The 21,596-nt window shown below is 40.4% G+C and overlaps 1 protein-coding gene across 3 annotated transcripts in view; it reads left to right on the plus strand.

The window, feature by feature from the left end:
* The window catches only part of TC2N (tandem C2 domains, nuclear), a 57,026-nt gene that overhangs the window by 16,614 nt on the left and 18,816 nt on the right, over window positions 1-21,596 (plus strand). For all 3 annotated transcript variants that reach the window (XM_060261182.1, XM_060261181.1, XM_060261183.1), the window contains exons 2-3: window positions 17,845-17,963; window positions 18,567-18,797. In XM_060261182.1, coding sequence (XP_060117165.1) covers window positions 17,879-17,963; window positions 18,567-18,797 — 316 coding nt within the window. In that variant the 5' untranslated portion in view covers window positions 17,845-17,878. The remainder of the gene's footprint in view (window positions 1-17,844; window positions 17,964-18,566; window positions 18,798-21,596) is intronic.

Below are 21,596 nucleotides of genomic sequence, written 5' to 3' on the forward strand. Positions count from 1 at the left end.
TTCTGGTTAGTTGAAGATCAGCAGAATGATTTTAACTCTGTGGATCTTACATGGGTTCAGCAGTCTTTAGTATCCTTGACCACTAGAAGCTAGCATCATGATTGTAGCACTTGGCAGGTTTTGTGAAACCACTTTTGAAGATCTATACACATTTTATTTTAATGAAATGGACCTTAAGTATAGAAAAGGTGATTTCCTTTAGTTAGGGAGTGTCCCACAGGGTTCCAGGTGCACCCTTCTAATCTTAAACAATGGGAGGGAAGGCAGCACTGTACAGGCCAATCTTGTCAGATCTTGGAAGCTAAGCAGGTTCAGTACCAATACCCCCTGTAACCTGTGGAGTCTTGTGAGCAAAAATTCTACTTTGTGAGCTACTGGCATTAAAGTTGTGAACTACTGCATAAATTAATTTGCATGAATGGAGGAGACCACCAAGGAACGCTTTGTAGAAGAACTTTGTGCTTGCCCTGAAACAGCTGCTTTTGGGGATTGCTGCAGGTTGGTTGGAACTTGATAGCATTGATGTACATACGTATAAGAATTGTTTGAATAAGAATTGTTTGAATATTTTTGTTGGATTGGACTGTACTGTTCTCTCTGCAGGTGAAGAATAATATAATTGCAAGAAGCATGAGGATTCTGGTTAGCCTAACAAAACCTGACTGGGAAAGACTAGATTTTTGTTTTGTGGTCATTTTGCTTTCTTTCTGTCTCTCTCTCTCTCTGAAAGCTCAAGGTGACTTTATGGTGGAAGAATAGATGGAACTCCACTAGGCAGCCTCAACAGTGGAGTAGCATAGAATTAAGGCAGTGAGGCTATTGGCAACCTGTATTTTGTAACAGAATGGCGATAAAGCTAAATGTCATGTGTTCAGCATGTGTTTTTAATATCTTGTTGGAAAGAGAGGCTTATGTAAGAGAATCACGACATGGATATTCACTTTAAGAAGATTAAGGAACAATCAGAAGAAATGGGAGAACGGGGGTGTGGGCAAAATGCGCACAGCCCGTGGTATCTATAGCCATTCATGAGCAGCTTTTGCGTCATAGGATATAAACGAGACATGGTGGGTAAACTAAAATGGGGCTTCCTGTTTTATTTTCCAAACCTGTCTGTCCCTCTTTTGACATCAGGATGCTAAGGAGAAGTTGAATAATGCATACTGGTCCTTTTTTTCTGTGGCACAGTAGCAGGGGATGAGGCAAAGTTTGCTAAGCCAATTTCCCTATAATGCAAGGAAAAGCTGAAGGCAGCACGAAAAGAGGAAGACCCAGCATGAGATGGATTGACCCAATAATGGAAGCCATGGCCCTTCATTTGCAAGACCTGAGAATGGCTGTTAACGATAGGACATTTTGGAGCACATTAATTCACAGGGTTGCTGTGAGCTAGAAGTAAGTTTATGGCACTTAACACGCACACGCATCACTGTTCACTGGATTAACAAATAAAGAAACCCTATTAAACAAACATGAGCACTTTTGCCCCTCACTCCTTGACTAAAATATTCTCACCATCTTGGGAATCTTTATAGGTGCACCTTGTTGCTTTTGACATTTGTCTTGCTTTGGTATGAGGCTTCATTGAAAAATCAGCAGTTTGGCAGTAATGCCTTTTTTTCTGGCTGAACATCTGTGTTCTTATGGTACATAAGCTTTGAAAGAGAACAGAAATGCTGTTGTTTCTGGTTTTCTACTATAATAGCAAAACCGGTACTCCAGCTTATTAAAAGATTCACGTTCTGCTTCTGTTGAATTGGCTGTTTTTTTTTTTTGTTTTTTTTTTTTTTCAAAATTAAATGAAGTTTATTGTAAACACATAAAAAAAAAATACATACAACACCACATAAACCAAACAAGACATATAACAACACAATCCCAGTGACGAGCATACAATGACCCCCACCATTCCACCCACATAAATAAGGAGTTAAACAGGTTCTATCAGATAACAATATCAATGTCTTACCATCATACCAATACTTTCAGCCCAAAGATACAATGGTTCCCAAGATTTCATACATTCTTCCCAGTTACCATCTCTTAATCTTACTGTCAAAATGTCCATTTCGGCAATATCTAATACCTTAACTAAAAATTCTTCCTTATCCGGAATTTGAGGAAGCTTCCAGTACTTCGCATAAAGTATTCTTGCTGCAGTTATCATATGCAACAATAGCTTTTTTTCCCCCCAGGGCAGATTTTCTTTACAAATACTCAAAAGATAGAGTTCTGGAACATGCTTAATCCTTTTCTTACGAAAAACCTTATGAATCCATATATTTACATAAGTCCAAAATTTTTTGGCGAATTCACAACTCCACCAGATATGATAAAGTGTCCCCTTAATTTTTTTACATTTCCAGCATTTGTTGTTGTACCTTGGGTTTATTTTAGCTAATCTTTCTGGGGTAATGTACCACCTGTACATCATTTTATATAAATTCTCTTTTAAAACTATTGCTTTAGTCAACCCGATATTATTTTTCCAGATTTTTTCCCACTCCGTTAACTCAATCGTGTAGCCAAAGTCCTGCAACCACCTTACCCAACTTTCTTTAACTACTTCCTTCTGCATCTCATATTTTAAAAGCCACTCGTAAATTTTAGAAATAAGCTTCTGAGGTTCGTAGATTATATTATCAAATTCATTTATCTCTGAGTCTTTCGAGAACCCCCGACCTTTATCTTCCTGGAACATCGATTTAACCTGACACCTCACCCACCAATCCGGCACTATGTTTTCATCGAGTATTAAGTTGTTATCTCTATCTAGTAATGTAGCATAGTTATACGACTTTCCCCAATCATAAATATTCGGGTGTGTAACCGCTTCCACTGGGGATAGCCAAAATGGGGTATATAAATATACTCTCTTTTTGATTTCGATCCAAACCTTATAAATTGCCTTACGTATTTCATGTCTTAAAAAGTCACTATTTCAGGTAGTAAGGCGTTACTAGGATGACAGACAAGAAGGGATTACAGATTATATCGGTAAACGTAAATGGGTTAAATGAACCCAAAAAAAGAAGAAAGATTTTTTTGCAGCTTCAAAAAACCAAGGCCCAATTAGTTTGTCTACAAGAGACACACATAAAAAAGGATGATATCAAATTTTTGCAGAATAAAAAATTGGGACAGTTATATTACTCAAGCGATGTCAGAAAAAAAAGAGGGGTGGCTATATATGTCAAGCAAAATATAGAATCCAGATTGATATACAAAGATGAATTGGGAAGAATTTTAATAATTGAGGCCACAATTAATAAAAGGAAAATTTACGTTGTGAACATATATGCCCCTAATGATAAGCAAAAAATTTTTTACAAAGAGCTTCATGGCAAGTTAGTGGAACTACAAGTACAAGACTGCTGTATTATAGGAGACTATAACGCAGTATTTGACGTCAAAAAAGATAAAAAATTTGACAAACATAAGAAATTTTCACTACGTAGCGCCTTACCTAAGACCTTTTTTAGAATGGCAGAAGAGTTAAGTTTGGTTGATATTTGGAGAGTTAAAAACTCCCAAGCAGAAGAGTTTACATTTTACTCTCATCCATATGGGTGCTGGTCCAGAATCGATATGTGTTGGACGTCAACAGGTTTGGTCCCTCTAATTAATCAAGCTAATATTTTACCTAAAACATTTGCGGACCACAACCCAGTGCAGGTGATTTTGCAACACCCTTCAAGAAATAGCCGATGGACCCTAAATCTCCAGATATTAAAAGAAACTAAGTTCTTGGAACGAACGAAAAAAGAAATAAAGGAATTTTTTCAATGCAATTTAGAGAAGGATACAAGTATACAAAATATTTGGGATACCTTTAAAGCTTTTTTTAGAGGGTTAGCCATTAGTTACACAGCTAAAAGAAATAGAGAGCGAATGAAATTATATAATGATTTGGTAGACGAGATGAAGGGACATGAAAAACAACAAAAGACTAGAAACACTAAAGAGATAAAAGCTAAAATACAAGCAACGCAACATCAAATTAATTTATGGTTGACAGAAGAATTAGAAAAGAAACTCAAATGGGCCAAGCAAAATTACTTCGAAAATGCCAACAAAACAAGTAGATGGTTAGCATACAAGCTTAAGAAAGAGAGAGACAAAAGAATTATAAGCTCGTTAAAAAATAAAGCAGGTTTAGAAGTTACACAGGAAAATCAAATGAGGCAAATTGTTCAAAGTTTTTATCGAAATCTTTATAGAAAGCAAGAAATCTCTGAACAGCAACAAGAGGAATATATTAAAAGCGCCAATATCAAGCAATTATCTAAAGAACAACAAGAAACTTTGGAGAGCCCTATTTCGATTCATGAAGTAATCGAGGCAATTAAAAAGCAGAAATCCAATAAGACACCGGGGCTGGATGGCCTACCGGTTGAAGTGTATAGAACTTTTGAAGACCTGCTTTTAATTCCATACAAGAGAGTCGTAGAGGCAATACAACAATCGGCCATAATCCCAATGTCTTGGAGGGAAGCACTAATCTCTTTAATCTATAAACAAGGGACGGACCCAACAGATATAAAAAATTATAGACCTATCTCCCTCCTGAACGCAGATTACAAAATTTTTGCGACGATACTGACAGAGAGATTTAAGAAAATTGTCACAAGTATTGTGCACGAGGACCAAACTGGATTCATTCCTGGGAGAAGGATGCAGCGGAATTTAAGATACTTTTTAAATATTATAGAATATTATAAAGAACACCCAGGAAAGCAATTTGCAGGTATTTCCCTCGACGCAGAAAAAGCGTTCGATAACGTTAATTGGAATTTCCTGGGTAAAGTACTGGAAGCGATAGGCTGTAACAAGAATTTTAAAAGATGTATAGAAGCGATATATTCTAAACAAACAGCGAAAATAAATATAAATGGGAATATATCAGAAGCGGTTGAGATAGAACAGGGGACGAGGCAGGGTTGTCCTTTGTCGCCCCTTCTCTTTGTAATGACAATAGAGCTTTTAATTAAAAAGATAAGAGAGGATGAAGAAATTAGGGGCCTGAAAATAAAAGAACAAGAATTTAAAATCCAGGCCTTTGCGGACGATTTACTGCTTATTCTAGAGGACCCCATTCTTGCTATTGATAAATTGTTAATAAGGCTACAACAGTTTGGAGAGGTCTCGGGATTCAAAGTTAATAGAGAAAAAACAAAATTTTTAACAAAAAATATGAGTATAGAACAGATAATGCAACTAGAGACCAAAACAGGATTTAAACATGAAAAGAGAATTAAATACTTGGGTATATTCTTAACAAATGATGTGAAATCCCTTTATAGAGACAATTATGAGAAGATCCTGAACGAAATTGATTTAGACTTGGAAAAATGGAAAGATTTGCAAATCTCTCTTTTAGGAAGGATAGCAACGGTTAAGATGAACATTCTCCCTAGAATTTTATTTCTATTTCAAATGATCCCAATCGAACTACCTAAGTCGTTTCTACAAAAACTTAACAGAAAAGTTCTGGCCTTCATTTGGCAAAGTAAAAGGCCAAGGATTAAGCTAAAAGTCCTGCAGGAAGCTAAATCAAGAGGAGGAATGGCCTTACCGGACTGGACATTATATTATAAGGCAGCGTGTCTAGCCTGGGCTAGAGAATGGCTTTTGTTGGATAATAAAAGACTCTTAGTTTTGGAAGGTGCTGGATTAATTAAGGGCTGGCACTCATATATCTGGTACCATCCACCACAGTGAATTGGCTGTTTTATTGTCTAATTTTGGTGAGGTAATTGCGCTTTCATGTTGCTTACCTTTGGGGTACTCTTCTGGAACATCATGGTTATCAAATGCAGTGAATGAAATTTTTGTTTCATCTGATGGTTTTGCAGTTGTTTCCTCCTCAGGAAATTCTCTCATAAAGGAGCCTGATGTGTGAAATGGTGTAGTGTCAGATTGCTTGGTTTAATGCAGGGATGTCAAGCATGTGATCCGTGGACCAAATCAGGCCCCCAGAGGACTCCTAACAGGCCTGCGAGCAACTTTTGGCTGTTATCTGCTTCCTTTTCTCTCTCTTGCTTCCTTCTGCGTCACAGCTTGCTTTTAAAAAAAGAAAAAAATTGTGTTTGTCTGTGTCCTTTATAAAGTTTACATCTCCTATACCTGTCATGACATTTTATGACACAGATGGCCTGCCTGACAATGTCTCATTTATGTCAGATCCGGCCCTCATAACAAATGAGTTTGACACCCCTGGTTTAATGTGTGGGGAATGGTTCAGATACCTGTTGGTTGCTCCACATGAAAGTAACATCTTGACGTGTTCATGATTAACTGAATAAAATATCAAACTGCTGTTGGGAAGTGTGAATTATCTGTATGTATAGGCCAGGTAAGATATGCCTCCATTCAGCTGCATGCTTGGGGGCAGTTGGACCCTCCCTGGCTTGATTCTGACATAATGTCAAATCCAAAGGGATCTGTTGAGGCTGGGTGAGTGGGCGTCAATGTGGCAGATGAGGTTCAATGTGGCCAAGTGCAAAGTAATGCACATTGGGGCCAAGAATCCCAGCTACAAATACAAGTTGATGGGGTGTGAACTGGCAGAGACTGACCAAGAGAGAGATCTTGTAGTCGTGGTAGATAACTCACTGAAAATGTCAAGACAGTGTGCGATTGCAATAAAAAAGGCCAACGCCATGCTGGGAATTATTAGGAAGGGAATTGAAAACAAATCAGCCAGTATTATAACGCCCCTGTATAAATCAATGGTGCGGTCTCATTTGGAATACTGTTTGCAATTCTGGTCACCGCACCTCAAAAAGGATATTATAGCATTGGAAAAAGTCCAGAAAAGGGCAACTAGAATGATTACAGATTTGGAACACTTTCCCTATGAAGAAAGGTTAAAACGCTTGAGGCTCTTTAGCTTGGAGAAACATTGACTGCGGGGTGACATGATAGAGGTTTACAAGATTATGCATGGGATGGAGAAGGTAGAGAGAGAAGTACTTTTCTCCCTTTCTCACAATACAAGGACTCGTGGGCATTCAATGAAATTGCTGAGCAGTCGAGTTAGAACGGATAAAAGGAGGTACTACACCCCAAGGGTGAGATATATATATATAAAAAAAATTGGCCACTGTGTGACACAGAGTGTTGGACTGGATGGGCCATTGGCCTGATCCAACATGGCTTCTCTTATGTTCTTATAATGTGATTAAACTTGAGGGATCTTTGGGCTTGCACACTACCTCTTCTGCCATCACACACAGCCAGCTACAGCAAGCCATAGTTTACTGTTGTGCCTGAACCAGCTCAGTGTCTTATGATTTCCCTATAAACCAGGATTCAAAACTGTGGTTTAACCCTGGCTTGCAGGGCATGCACAGGCCATGGTTAATGAGGAAAGCAGGAATTTCTAATTGGCTGCATAGAGGAGAGACTAAAAGATGTAGAGGATGTGCAAGTCAGAAGACTGCTTGGATTTATTCATGTGCTTGCAAACTGTGGTTTGCCGTTATGTATGAATCAAGGTCATTTGTAAGAATTTGAGTGCCTGAACCAGTCCAATGGAAGAAATCCCATCCTAGCTTTGCTGCTCTGATCAGATTCAGAGGCCTTTGAATCCATTTTAGTTGGGGGAAGGGACTCTTAGGTCTTCTATATTGCTTGTCTTTGAACCTAATTCAAATATCATTTTATCTTAACTTTATCTGTGTATAATTTAGTAGATGCATCTGCAGGGTATTGGACCAAAGAAGCAATTTATGCACTGCGTGATAGGTGGCAATTTATTTAATGACAAGACCTGTTAGCTTTCTCTTGAGATCATGTTCAGCATTTGATTATTTGTTCTCTTTACAGTCCATTCCTGTTATGTCCAAATTTACTTAATTGGCTGTTAAAAGGCTTTGTGTCCCTCTTCAAATATTTATGTCCTGCGTCTGGGAGAAAAGTCTTTGATATCAGACTTATCTGATTAACTTAGTTGTGCAATGTGGCCAGGCAAATCTGGGAGTCATTAAGATAATTATGTTCTCTTGTCTAACTACATTAAAACAGTGATGATTAAATTATTTAGGAAAGTGTCTGGCAGCCTTTTGCACAGACCCCCCCCCCCCAAATCTTATTATGTTTCAAGTATCTTAAGCACTAATAACATTTTTACAGTCTCTTGTGTCTTACTCAACGTCTATAGATATGTGTTGTATTTGGTTTAATAGCTAGATAACAGGGTAGCAGATAACACTCTGAACAGAATACGGAAGAATTTCACTATGGAGGAAGTTGTATTATTGTTGTGTAATACCACGATACTCAGTGACCAGTCCCTATGCTGAGAATTATGTAAACCAAGGATTTAGTTCTAAAATACCTCAATCATGAGACAGAAATGAATGGAATCAAGTTATTTAAGCTGTGTCTGCTTTGAAAATTACTTTCTATCTAGAGCAATGTGGGGTATGTGTGTGGTTGTATCACCTCATGAATACTGTCATTGCCATATTACTGCCACCTAGAGCAGATGCTAATTTCATTTTTGCCATGCTTCCTGTGTAATCGTGGGACAATTGGGTTTGTGGCCCTGGCTTGAACTCCATCATTCTTCTACCCCCATAAAAATGTGTCCTGTGAGAATTCTGTGGTGATGTTTATGTAGGTCTAATTTTTTTAATAAGGTGTGCGTATGAGAAGCCTGGATAATCCAGGCTAGCCTGGTCTCATCAGATCTCAGAAGCTAAGAAGGGTCCACTCTGGTTAGTATCTAGGCAGGAGACCACCAAGGAAGTAAAGGGCTGCTGCACAGAGGTAGGCAATGGCAAACCACCTTGTATCAATCTCTTGCTATAAATTAGCTGCAACTTGATCACACTTTCCACCACCATGAGAAGCAGAGCCAGTAATAAGGAAATAAGATAGTAAGGCTCCATTAAATTGAATGGTGACTATTGCACTATGGCTGAAACTGGTGTGCCCACCCCTACCCCTTTTAAACAATCCTTATTGTAGTTAGAATTTAGATACCGAACATACGTTGTGCCATATACATTTAAAAACCACTCTTTACTGGGGAAGAAGGGCATACATCTTTACACATTGCTGTAGGAATTCAGGAGTAGAACAAAATATTTAATGTATATTGCTTATTAAAGAGCTTTTTAGGCTGCCTGTTTTCACAAAGCTGGACTCAAAGATTCCTTGAAATATATCTGAGTTTGATACATGATAGATTGCCACTGGTATTCAAATGCTAATCTGTTGTTTCTGTATACTTATTTCTGCCGTTTCAAATACTTTTGCTTCCCTACATCTGTTTTTTCTGTACTAGCTCAGCATGGGTTTATAGAGACAAGACAAGGTTCAAAGGGTTTTTCTTGTTTCCTTGTGGAAGCACAATTCGATTTACTTCTTCCCTGTTACAGAGAAATAGCCTTCTTGACTGAATGTACTGCAGATGGCATCAGCTCTGCATATCACAGCCTGTAATGATAATGGGGTCCTCCAAAGGTACATGCAGAACAGAACTGATAAATGGCAAGTCAGTGTATATTATGCTGCATATTACAATGTCAGCATGTGCTTGTATCTTAATGTATGAAGCTTCACCTACAGACTTAACACATTTCCGTAGTTCCATGATTATGGAACAACCTTCCCAGGAATATGTACTTGGCCCCCTTACTTTCACTCATCAGGAGACTGTTGAAGATAGTTTTATTTAGGACTTCATTTGACTGATTTAGTTTTTATTTATTGGCAGTCCTTTGGGTTTTTAAAATAATAATAATCAGGGCTTTCTTTGTAGCAGGAACTCCTTTGCATATTAGGCTACACACCCCTAATGTAGCCAATCCTCCAAGAGCTTACAGGGCTCTTATTACAAGTCCTAATGTAAGCTTTTGGAGTATTGGCTACATCAGGGGTGTGTGGCCTAATATGCGAAGGAGTTCCTGCTACAAAAAAGCCCTGATAATAATAATTGTTTTATTACATTGTAAGATACCTTGAATTTCACAAGATAGAAAAGTGGCTAATAAATAGTTCCGGCATGATAACGTGTTGCGGCAAGAATAGCTGTTGGTCCTCAAAATATGTGGCTGGCCTTTAATTTTATAGATACTTCTGTAAAATATAGTCGCATTGGGGTGTATGGCACTTTTCAGAGCAATATAAGCCAAACTCAGCTCCTTACCCCAAGTAATGTAAGAAGGACTTTTTTTGGAACAGAAACACACAGGAACACAGTTGCAGCTGGCTTGGTGCCAGGGAGTGTGGTCTAATATGCAAATGAGTTCCTGCTGGGCTTTTTTTTTACAAAAAAGCCTTGACTATGCCAAACTCAAGTACCCCAAGTAATATAAGCTAAACTCAGCACTTTACCCCAAGAAGTTTACAACTGAATTTTTTCCAGTAAGACAAGGCAAGAGAAAGGGGGGAGGGGTGCATTTGAAGAACTGTAATGACCTGCACTTTTGGAATGAGGGTTGTGGTGTAGCAGAAGAGACTTCATGACAAAAAGTAGAAGTTTGAAGAAGGATTTGAAGGCAGAGAGAGGCAGGCATCAGGACTGAGTGCTAGATCATCTGCTTTGCAAGTGGGAAGGTCCCAGGTTCCAACCCTGGCATCTCCAGTTAATATGTGAAATACTTCTATCTGAGACCTATAGAGTTGCTACAAGTGACAGACCAATGTCCTGTTTCAGGGTAAGGGAGATTAATGAGTTCAGATAGCACAACAGAGAAGTTCTAGGAAAGTGTTTCCAGCATAAGAGGACATTAAGTGTGAATGCATAGAATCCATGTAGATCAGGAGACTGGCAGTTTGGATGAGCTGAGTGTGGGATGAGATCACTGGCCAGAGCATATGGAAAGAGCAGAAGCATGGACTACAGCAGAGACATGGAGATAATTAAAGGTAAGGACAAAGAGATTGACTCCTTCTCTGAGTATAGCACAAGCATAGGGCTGTTAGAGAACATGCTACAGTGATGAGGCTGAGTGATGAAATATTATTTTTGCAGCACAATTCTGTAAGGGCAGAGAGGGAGGCATGACGAAACAGTTTCTTAAGAAGTTGCTGGTAATGAATGTGGGGGACAATTGAAGATGAAGTTTTAGCTAAGGACTTGGAGGAAGGGACAAGTTTTATATCAGGGAAATTGATATAACTTGACAACAGATTGAATATGAGGGACTGGATTAAAACCAGGTTTTCTGCTAACAGAAGGCAGTTCTGCCTGCTGAACATAACTTTCCATACCCTTTCTGGCACAGCCCATTGATCTCTCTGAAAAGCTGCTCCAGGAAGGCAGGGGATCCTCTGGAATGGATGGAGCAAATCGGTGGTCTCAGCAGGAAAGGGAAACTGCCTCTTCCCTTAGCAGGAAATTTAGTCTGGTTCCAGCTTGAGGCACAGAGGGAAGATAAAAATCGAAGTTAAAACCACAAGCGTGTGCCTGGTAGTCATTGTGATGTTGAAATGGCTTTCCAGCTGAGGAAAGGAAAAGTTGAGTGGCAAGTAAAAAGGTAAAGGTGGTCCCCTGTGCAAGCACCAGTCATTTCTGACTGGGGTGATGTATCACAACATTTTCACGACCGACTTTTTATGGGGTGGTTTGCCTTCCCCAGTCATCTACACTTTACCCCCAGCACGCTGGGGACTCATTTTACCAACCTTGGAAGGATGGAAGGCTGAGTCAACCTTGAGACAGCTACCTGAACCCAACTTCCGCTGGGATCGAAGAGTGGCAAGAAGAAGTCTTAAATCTTGGGAATGGAGTAGTAAGTGATCTGGGTGGAAATATCAGGTGGGTAACTGGAGTTGCTTGCACCCCCAGCAGCACTGCGTCCTGAGGGCTCATTAAGATCACTCTTCAACATGATTCTGTAAGCATATAGTCATGGAAATGTTATGTAGGAATTGTAAACTTTCCCTTAATGGATATATGAGCAAGAAGAGCCTATGCTCCTCCTTTGTGACTCTGGCTCCAAGCAGTATGTGAATAACCAACCACATTTCAATGCATATGCACACAAAGGAGTCTGTTTTTGAAATAAATAAATCAGCACAAAAGGTTAGTTTCAAAGGGACCCGGAAACTAGTACATGTCACAGCAGAAGTGTATGCTGTTTTGTTGAGAAACCCAAAACCCTGAAGAATGTTTATATTCAGCCTGGCTGCCTCAGGTGATGCTCAAAATGACTGCTTCCACACTGTCTAGCTGAGAAAACTGAACTGAGTGCAGAATCCCAGATGAGACAACAGATAGTGGCTTGGATCCCAAGGAAACTTTCCATGAAGAGAGGGGGAGGGATATATATATATTACTAATTTCCCCTTCTCATTCCAGTCTTCTAACTTTTGCCTCATGTAGTTCCTTGGAAGGGCCCTTCACCCCCTCGGGAGCAGCATTTCAGGAAGCTGTTTGGTTGTATAGCCCAAATTGTATGTGGCTTTCTAGGGTTGCCAGGTCCCCTGGCCACTGGTGGGGATGGGGGGGGAATTGGGTTGCCAGATCAAGGCTGGGCAACCCCTGGATATTTGGGAATGGAGCATGGAGAGGACAGGGTCTCACTGGGGGGCCAATGCCACAGAGTCTCCCTCCAAAATACCCGTTTTCTCCAGGGGGACTGATCTTTGTAGTCTGGAGATGGGCTGTAATTCTGCGCCATCCCCTGGTCTTATCTGGAGGCTGGCAACCGAAGGCTTTTAGCAGTGACTGAGTCATGTATGGCAACAGCTACAACTGTCCATACCACATGCAGGCTTTGTTGCAGACCCCACCTTGTGGAATGGCCAGCCTGAGGTGTTCATGAAGGTCCCTACATTTCTGTCATTCCAGAAACTATGTAAAGCAGAATTTTTCAGGAGGGCATATTTAATGAGGGACTATTTAACAACAAGGAGCTATGGCTATATTATAGCAAAATGAGGGAAGAGGGAACATTATACCACTGTATATAGTTTGTATTATCTATTTCCTCCATGTATTATCCTACTCTCACTGCATTGCATTTGTATGTGTTTAATATTATTTCCAGCACTGTATATCATGTCTAATACTATTGTTTCCCCCCACCTCCCAACTGCTCTATTTCTAGTCCTATTTCATTGCTTATTAGATGTCTCATCCCACTGATTGCATTGACTGTGCCAGTGTGACGTAGCGCTTAGAGTGTTAGACTAATCCCCACTGGGTCATGGAAGCCTGCTGGGTGACCTTGGGCCAGTCACACACTTCAGCCTAACCTTCCTCAAGGGTTGTTGTGAGGATAAAATGGAGGAGAGGAGAACAATGTAAGCTTGTTTGAGGTCCCCACTTGGGAGAAAGGCAGGGTATAAATGAAGAAAATAAAAATTAAAACCTTGTACCATGTAATCTGTTTTAAGTCTCAGTAAGAAAGGTGGACTATAAGTAAAGGAAACAAGTAAATACTTGCTAAACTTGTTAAACAGTTGGTCAAAAGGGAGAGGCAAAGCTCTCTTTTGAAAATGAATGCTGTAGTTTAATGCCTGCTGATATGGTTGGTTCTTTCTAGAGTGATACTTAGTAAAAATGAAAGAATTCTAAATTAAAGGTCTGCCTCCTATCTTATAATAAAAACTGAATGCAGCAAATAACCCCCCACTGGAGTATGTTTTGTTCTGTTGCCAGCATTGATGTCATATTTGTGAACTGGACTTTCAGGGTGTTTTTTTCCTGTCAAAGTATATAGGGAGGTTTTTTAATTAACTTGTTTTCCCATTTCTGTGTGCAGCAAGTGACTTGGACTCAGTGCAGGCATAACTTGTAAACATTGTTAGTTGCGTACATTGGGGCCTCTTCGATTGCTATCGGTCTGGTTATACTGGGCCCAGCACGTTTACTGGAGAAGCACATTAATGTTAATGCCCTGACTTGGATGGCCCAGGCTAGCTCAGTTGGGTTGGTCATGGTTAGTATTTGGATGGGAAACCACCAAGGAAGTCCATGGCTGTTAGGCAGAGTTAGAGAATGGCAAAACACCTCTGAATGTTGCTTGCCTTGAAAACCCTATGAGGTCTCCATAAGTCAGCTGTGATTTGATAGCACTTTCTACCAACATTAATGTAGTTGCAAAAAAGGCATTCTGCCAGTTTCATGTAGTATGGAAGATGGACCCTACCTTTACTGAGCTGACCTGATCACCTGGATCCATGCTATAGTTACCTTGAGGCCAGAATATTATCATACACTTTACATGAGTGTGCCTTTTAAGACAACTCAAACTCTAGTTTATGCAGAATGCTGCAAGCTGGTTATTATTGGGTGCTAGTTAGAACTTGCATGTCATGCTCATTCTGCAGACACGCTGCTGGTTACCAATAAGTTACAGTGTTTGGTTCAAGGTTCTGATTATTAACCACAAAGCTCTGTGAGAGCTTTCACAGTTCTACAGGGCCTGCAAAACGGCACTCTTCCGCCATGCATTTTCATGATGGTAACACCTGCAGCAACGGGAAAGGAAAGGTCCCCTGTGCAAGCACCAGTTGTTTCTGACTCTGGGGTGAGTTCATGGCAGACTTTTTACGGGGTGGTTTGCCATTGCATTCCCCAGTCATCTATACATTCTCCCCAGCAAGCTGGGTAATTTTACCAACCTTGGAAGAATTAAGGGCTGAGTCAACCTTGAGCCGGCTACCTGAATCCAGCTTTCGCCGGGATTGAACTCAGGCCGTGAGCAGAGAGTTCAGACCGCAGTACTGCAGCTTTACCACTCTGCGCCATGGGGCTGCTGCAGCAACGGGACTGGAATATAAAAATACTACTAATGGTTCACCTCATCACGCTGTGGTGATCCTGGGACCTCTTAGAACAACTAACCACCATTAGAATTTAATCGCTGTCTGAAATCATGATATTAGCACATGTAAATGTTTTAGGAATTGTTTTTATGTTTTTATTGTTGTCTTATTTTACTTGGTCACACTAATGTGATTGTGTGACCCTAATGTGTGAGCTGCCCTGAGCCTGCCTTTGGCGGGGAGGGCGGGATATAGATTAAATATAATTAATTAATGGCTTGGCACCCCAGTCTCTCCTGCTAAGCTCCTCTGAGACAATTTTGCTCATCCGGGGAAAGGCTTGTAAAGGTGCCACCCTAGATGCCCATTCATGTGCATTCTCACTGGAAGCTCCCATACCTCTGTCATTGTGCAGTATGTGCAAAACAGAAATCTTCAGGAGAGCATTTTTAAAAAGATATTGGAGTGATAATAAAATGCAGCATTCCAGGAGAGCATTTTATAATGCAGGGGTGGCCAACGGTAGCTCTCTAGATGTTTTTTGCCTACAACTCCCATCAGCCCCAGCCATTGGCCATGCTGGCTGGGGCTGATGGGAGTTGTAGGCAAACAAACATCTGGAGAGCTACCGTTGACCGCCCCTGTTATAATGGAATAGGTTGCAGTCTGCTGCAATGATTATTATAATTATTAGTGGCTTTCATTGCATTTTCCTATATCTTGTAATCAGCTTTCTGCATTGTTTAATGTACCTTGCCTTTGATAGTCCGTCTGCATTATTCTCAAATTCTATAATCTTAGACAGTTTGTGTTGTTTGTTGGTTGTTTTATGCCATCTGATTGCCCTTCTTTATATCCTGTAATCTACCTTGAGTCTCAGTGAGAAAGGTGGATTATAAATAAATAGCATAAAAACAAATCAGTGCTTGAAAACTGTCATTCGGGCTTTGCTGGCTTTTATTATTTTAATGTTTGCTTTTCAATTTGTGACCCGCTTTTAAGATGCTTGCTACTGAAAAAATGTACAAAATATTGTAAATCATGCTTTATTTAATCAGACATTCCCCTCCAGTATAGTCAAGGAAAATGAACCATGCTGAATGGCCTGACTCCGGAGTATTAATTTCCTGTGACCAAATAGTGCCAAATTGTGCTTTTATCTCCAAATAACTCTCATTGTTCCATGTGCTTAAAAAACCTTGAGCTCTGTGCTTTTATACTTTGCTGAGTGTCACAAACATCCTCATCAGCTATCATTGACTATATGAACTAAAAGAACAAACTTTTACAAAAAAATATTATGAGTGTTTTGGGGGAGGGTACAAACTACTTTGCTGCTAGGATTTCGGATAGGATGGAGCAGCCTGAGTCTCTTGGAAATATTTTAGAAGAATATTTTAAAGAAAGAGTCCAGTTGTTTAAAAAGTTACTCCTGATGTTCTCCAGCTGTGTTCTTAATATAGAAGACTCCTTCAAGCAAAATTAAACAGATGTAGTGAATTCTGCATACTTATTGTTTCCTAGACTCATAAGAAGAGGGTCTTGTATTCATAGCAGGGCATGTTAAGGTAGTGGTGGTGCCTCAGCTGTGAATGGTTACATGAGATTTGTGGATGATTGAGAAATCTGAATAGAAAAACATGGTATCTTGCAGCTTAACCTAGATGGGCTGACTTCAGTCTTGCATACTCTACTCTTTCTTTGTTGTTTAAATAAAAAAAAAATATGTTTTTGACAAAGTCAGAGTATGTCCCGAGTGTCTCTTAACAATTCAGGCATAAATAACTTGTGTTAAATGATCCTGTGTATCCACTCCTGCTTAAGAATGTAATATTAAAAGTGGACCCAATCTAGCACTCTGGGCCAGAATCCAAGTAACAAACACAAATGGGCCAGGAATTGGCAATAGACCATGCTCTGCATACATGAAGGGGCAATAAGCATCTAAAACTATAATGGAAAAGGGCATTTGGTAAACGTGAATAGATTGTTAGTGTTACACAGGAATTACTTTTATGTATTGTCAGTGATGCAGTTGCACACATCTATATTATTTGCTTTGCAGTGAACTTATATCTGAGGATACATTTCATATTTCCTTAAAAAGGTAAAGGTAATCCCCTGTGCAAGCACCAGTTGTTTCTGACTCTGGGGTGGCGTTGCTTTCACAGTGTTTTCATGGCAGACTTTTTAAGGGGTGGTTTGCCATTGCCTTCCCCAGTTATTTACACTTTACCCCCAGCAAGCTGGGTACTCATTTTACCGACCTCGGAAGGATGGAAGACCGAATGACCCTTGAGCCAGCTACTTGAATCCAGCTTCCACTGGGATCGGTCGTGAGCAGAGAGCTTGGACTGCAGTATTGCAGCTTAGCACTCTGCGCCTTAGCTCCACAATTTATATTCTGTGCATACTGCCAAAGATGTCTGCAAATAAATGCACCTGGTTTTCAGAGCTTGAACAAATTCTTATTCTTGGAAAATAACAGCAAGAGGGATCAATTTGGTCTGAAGTACATAGCCTTGAAAATAGTGGACTGCTCTTTGTTTGGTATGGATGGATTTCATGGACCACATCTGCTTTGAAGATATGCTCCAACTTGTATATCTTGTGTATGTGGGAATGTTCAAGCATCCATAACCAGTTCTGCATCATTGGCAATAGCTAAGTTGCCAAGTGGTTACTGCCAGGCTTGATCTCAATGAGTCCTCCTTCAAATGCCAAAAGAGCTCTGGAAATGTTCCTGTCCTCTCCTTTGCCTTTTACTGACACACAAGCAAGACTGGAACTGTTCAGCAGTACTGCAAGGTTGCTTATTAACAGTTAACAAGGGCATTTGTTCCTTAAAGCTGCAGGTGCTCCTTGTTATTTTGGGAAGCTTTAATTTCAATTTTTTTCTGCAGACCTGGGGTGTTTTTCCCATTTATAAAAAGACCTGTCCTGTCTGTTCATGGCTCCAATCTCTAGATTTAAGTATTCATTGATGAGTAGATATATTTATAAAATAATATAATGGTGGTGGTGATTCTAAACAATTAGATGTTGGGCAGCTTTAAGAACTCCTGCAGTCTAATTGACTATGTTTCTAATCAATTTTTGTTGTTGTTTTTTTAGAGACCTGATTTCTGCCCTTTGGTTCCTTGTCTGCATGTATTCTGACTTGGTGATGGCAACAGAATTCATCAAGAACTGCTGCAGAGGGTGTTTGTACATCAAGAAAGAAAAGCATGACTGTAAGTTCAGTTATTGTCAGTTCTGTCAAGGTTTTTTTTTATGCAACTAGAATGACAGAAGCTATACAGTACATTTTGTGATTTTAATCAGTGGGTGAAATGGAGGACTGTCCATTTAAGCAAAAATTCTGTTAATGTGCTGCATGATGCTTATGATTTTTATTTAGTAGGCAACTGCCTTGTTATTCCTGTCTGTCTCAAGGGTGACTCTTCCTTGTATTCCGTACGGAACATTTTGTGTGATAGTGAGATGGGCTGTTCTTCATGGGTTGACTTAACCCAGGTTATGAACGTTAATTTTTCATGGTTCATAAAAGGTTTTAATTAATTGCATTTATAAGCTTGACTGCCTAAGTGTAAAATTCTCCTTTTAAAATCTTCTGGGTGGTAATTAGAAAGCAGGTTTGGTTACCGGATATGGGAATCAGTGCAAACCTTCTCAAGGTTGGTATATTTGCTATTTGCTGCTCTCTCTCACTGGATGTAGCCAGTAGGATGGAAAAAAACCTATTTGTCTCTGATCCTGTTAAAATACAAAAGATCGTTTCAGGCTGCTGACTTAAAATGAAATCTGCTTGTCATGCTTTCTATGTTAAATAACAGCCTCTCTGGAGAAGGACTCTGAAGTTGAAGCCAAATATAGATCTGATGTTGTGGAGAAACCTCCTTTGTCGTCTGTGTCAGTGAAAAGGCAGGTTGGCTGTTCAGAGGATTATCTTCTCTCCAAGCTCCCCCCGGGGGGCAAGGAAGTGCCCTTTGTGGTCCCACAATTCAAGCTTGCCTACATTCAGCCCAGGAACCTTGGTAGTTCTTCTCACCTTACTGGAATTCAAGGTAAAAAAAAAAATGACAAGGAAACAGTATGGAATTTAAGTGGAAGCCTTTTTTTCAGGCTGGTTTTTTTTTGTGAAGGGGGGGGGAATATACTGATTCACAGCTGTTACACTGGATCAACAACCCCTGCCTACCTCAGCAAGTTCTACCAGGTTTTAGCCATCTGGTCTTGAGGTAATTAATAGATGAACACGTGTTTGTAGGGATTTCTGCGCTATGCGCACTTTTAACAACCAATATCATAGAGTTGGAAGGGACCTCCAGGGCCATCTAATCCATGCCCCTGCACAATGCAGGAAATTCACAAATACCTCCCCCTTCGCGTTCCCAGTGACACCTGCCCCTTACCCAGAAGATGCCAAAAAACCCCTTCAGGATCCCTGGCCAAACTGGCCTGGAGAAAAATTGCTTCCTGACCCCAAAGTGGCAATCAGCATTTCCCTGGGCGAGTAAGAAAGGGTCATAATAACTAAGCACTGATGCAACCCTTCCTCCCCTCCTTCTCATGATCTGCCTAGGTTCACAGAATCAGCATTACTGTCATTACTGCCATCTAGCCTCTGTTTTAAAACCTCCTAGGAAGGAGAGTCCACTACCTCCTGAGGAAGCCTGTTCCACTGAGGAATCACTCTGTCAGGAAGTTCTTATTGTTTAGTGAAAACTCTTTTGATTTAATTTCAACCCATTGGTTCTGGTCTGACCCTCTGGCAGGACCCTCTAGGACCTGTACCATCCTGTATGACACCCCTTCAAGGACCTGAAGATAGTTCAAATATGGCAACTTCTTTTGTTGAAGAGCTCCCAACTTTTATCAAGGCTGGCTTTAGTTTCCTCAGCTTCTGATTCATACCCCTGAACATGTAAGCCAATCAGGATTGAGTGCAGTGAGGGCGGTTTTTCTAACATCATGCAAACAAACCTGGATCCAAATAATTAGATCAGTGTTTTCCAACAGTGATTTCTGCTACAGCTGTCTTTCTTTCTGCAGCTTAATCTGGCTCAGAAGGTAGAGCCAAGATCTTGTTTCAAGAAGATATGGTTCCCATGACAATGTGCTCTTTCCTCTATGCCTTTTGAAGTGGCTGGCTGTATATTCCCTTCTGTCCCTTCTGTCTTTTGCCCTTCTGTCTTTTGAGTTAGGAAACAGTATCTCATTGTGAAATTTGTGCTCCTCAAGACTCTTAGCCCAGAGAGCTTTCAGCAAAGCAAGAGGTTTACTCAACAGTGACCTTGGTATCTAGAAAACCAGAGTATTTTGTAACGCTGGAAATGCTGGATTAAATAAACACTTTTAAAGTGGCAACAATTCCAAAATAAACCTGAATTAAAAAGGTGTTATTCTTCTGTGGATTTAACCAACTTCAGTATTCTTCCAATAATATATGATTGGAATAGAATATCATGTATGGATGGATCCATTTAAGGTTATTTGACTGTTCCTTCATGTTGTGTAGAAATACTAGTATACAGTGTCTTATTACCCATCAGTCATTGCTGTTTCTCAAGCCGTATGTTCCCCTTTCATTATTGTCCCATCAGGTTTAGGTCATGCTATATATTAAGGAAAATGCAGGGCTCCCAAAACCATGTTTACTTAGTAGAGTTTACTGTCTTCAAGGCATATAACCACTGTAGGTGATGCACACAGTCAGCATTGCATTTAAAGATCACTTGCTCATATGCATGCGTGCTGGCAGACCAGTAAATTGTAAACCTGGCAGACAGCACTGGCATTCATGATAACTCTTAAAATAAGCTGCCAGCTGCACGTGGCAGTTCTGCATCTAAATAGTTCCATAGATGGCAAACTGGCTTGGACACCAACAGGCTCATTCCTGTGCTCTGCATAACATGGAACATATTGTTTGCAAGACATAAATATCTAATAGTGATTATTGTTCTAACTATTAATGCATAATAAACAAAACTACTAGAATACCTTTTGGACATTGCCAGGCCTTGATTCAGCAGGAGCTCACAGGAGTGCAGCTCCTGAACCTTTCTGAGGGATCCCCCTCCTCCCTCCCTCCCTCCCTCCCTCCCTTGTCCATTAACTAGTAGGTGTAGCTGCATAACAATCCCTGGATTAGGAGAGCAGCCAGCCAGCCACCAGGGGCTTTGCCATACCCCCAACACCCCTCATTAACCCCTGGAGAAGCCCATGCCACCCTTTCTCCACTTCTTATGTGATTTTGGGCAGCAGGTGGCTTGCTGGCCTTTCGACTGTGTGGGAGGTGGTGGCCAAGGAGAGCACCAGCAGGCCTCGCTTGCTCAGGGGTCTCCTTTTTTGCGTCAGGTTGCTTTTGGCTGGTGTTGGGGGTGGCATATGCTAATGAGCTCCACTACCTATTTTTCTACAAAATGACCCCTGGATTTATATGTGGATTAATGCATTTCCATCCTTCCCTGTTTTTTTTTAGGAATGTGCAGGGCTTTTTTCATAGAAAAAGCTGAGCAGGAACTCATTTGCATATTAGGCCACACCCCTGGCACCAAGCCAGCTGGAACTGTGTTCTTGCTCAAAAAAAGCCTTGGCAATGTGACATTTCCCTAGTATCACTATCAGTATTCAGTTGGATCCAGTCAGGGCTTTTTTGGTAGGAAGAACCCAGCAGGAACAAATTTGCATGTTAGGCCACACACCCCGATGTCACCATTGTTTCACATAGGGCATAAGAACATAAGAGAAGCCATGTTGGATCAGGCCAACGGCCCATCAAGTCCAACACTCTGTGTCACACAGTGGCAAAAAAATTTATATACACACATACACTATGGCTAATAGCCACTGATGGACCT

Source organism: Heteronotia binoei, chromosome 21, assembly GCF_032191835.1.
Source record: "Heteronotia binoei isolate CCM8104 ecotype False Entrance Well chromosome 21, APGP_CSIRO_Hbin_v1, whole genome shotgun sequence".
NCBI lineage: Eukaryota > Metazoa > Chordata > Lepidosauria > Squamata > Gekkonidae > Heteronotia > Heteronotia binoei.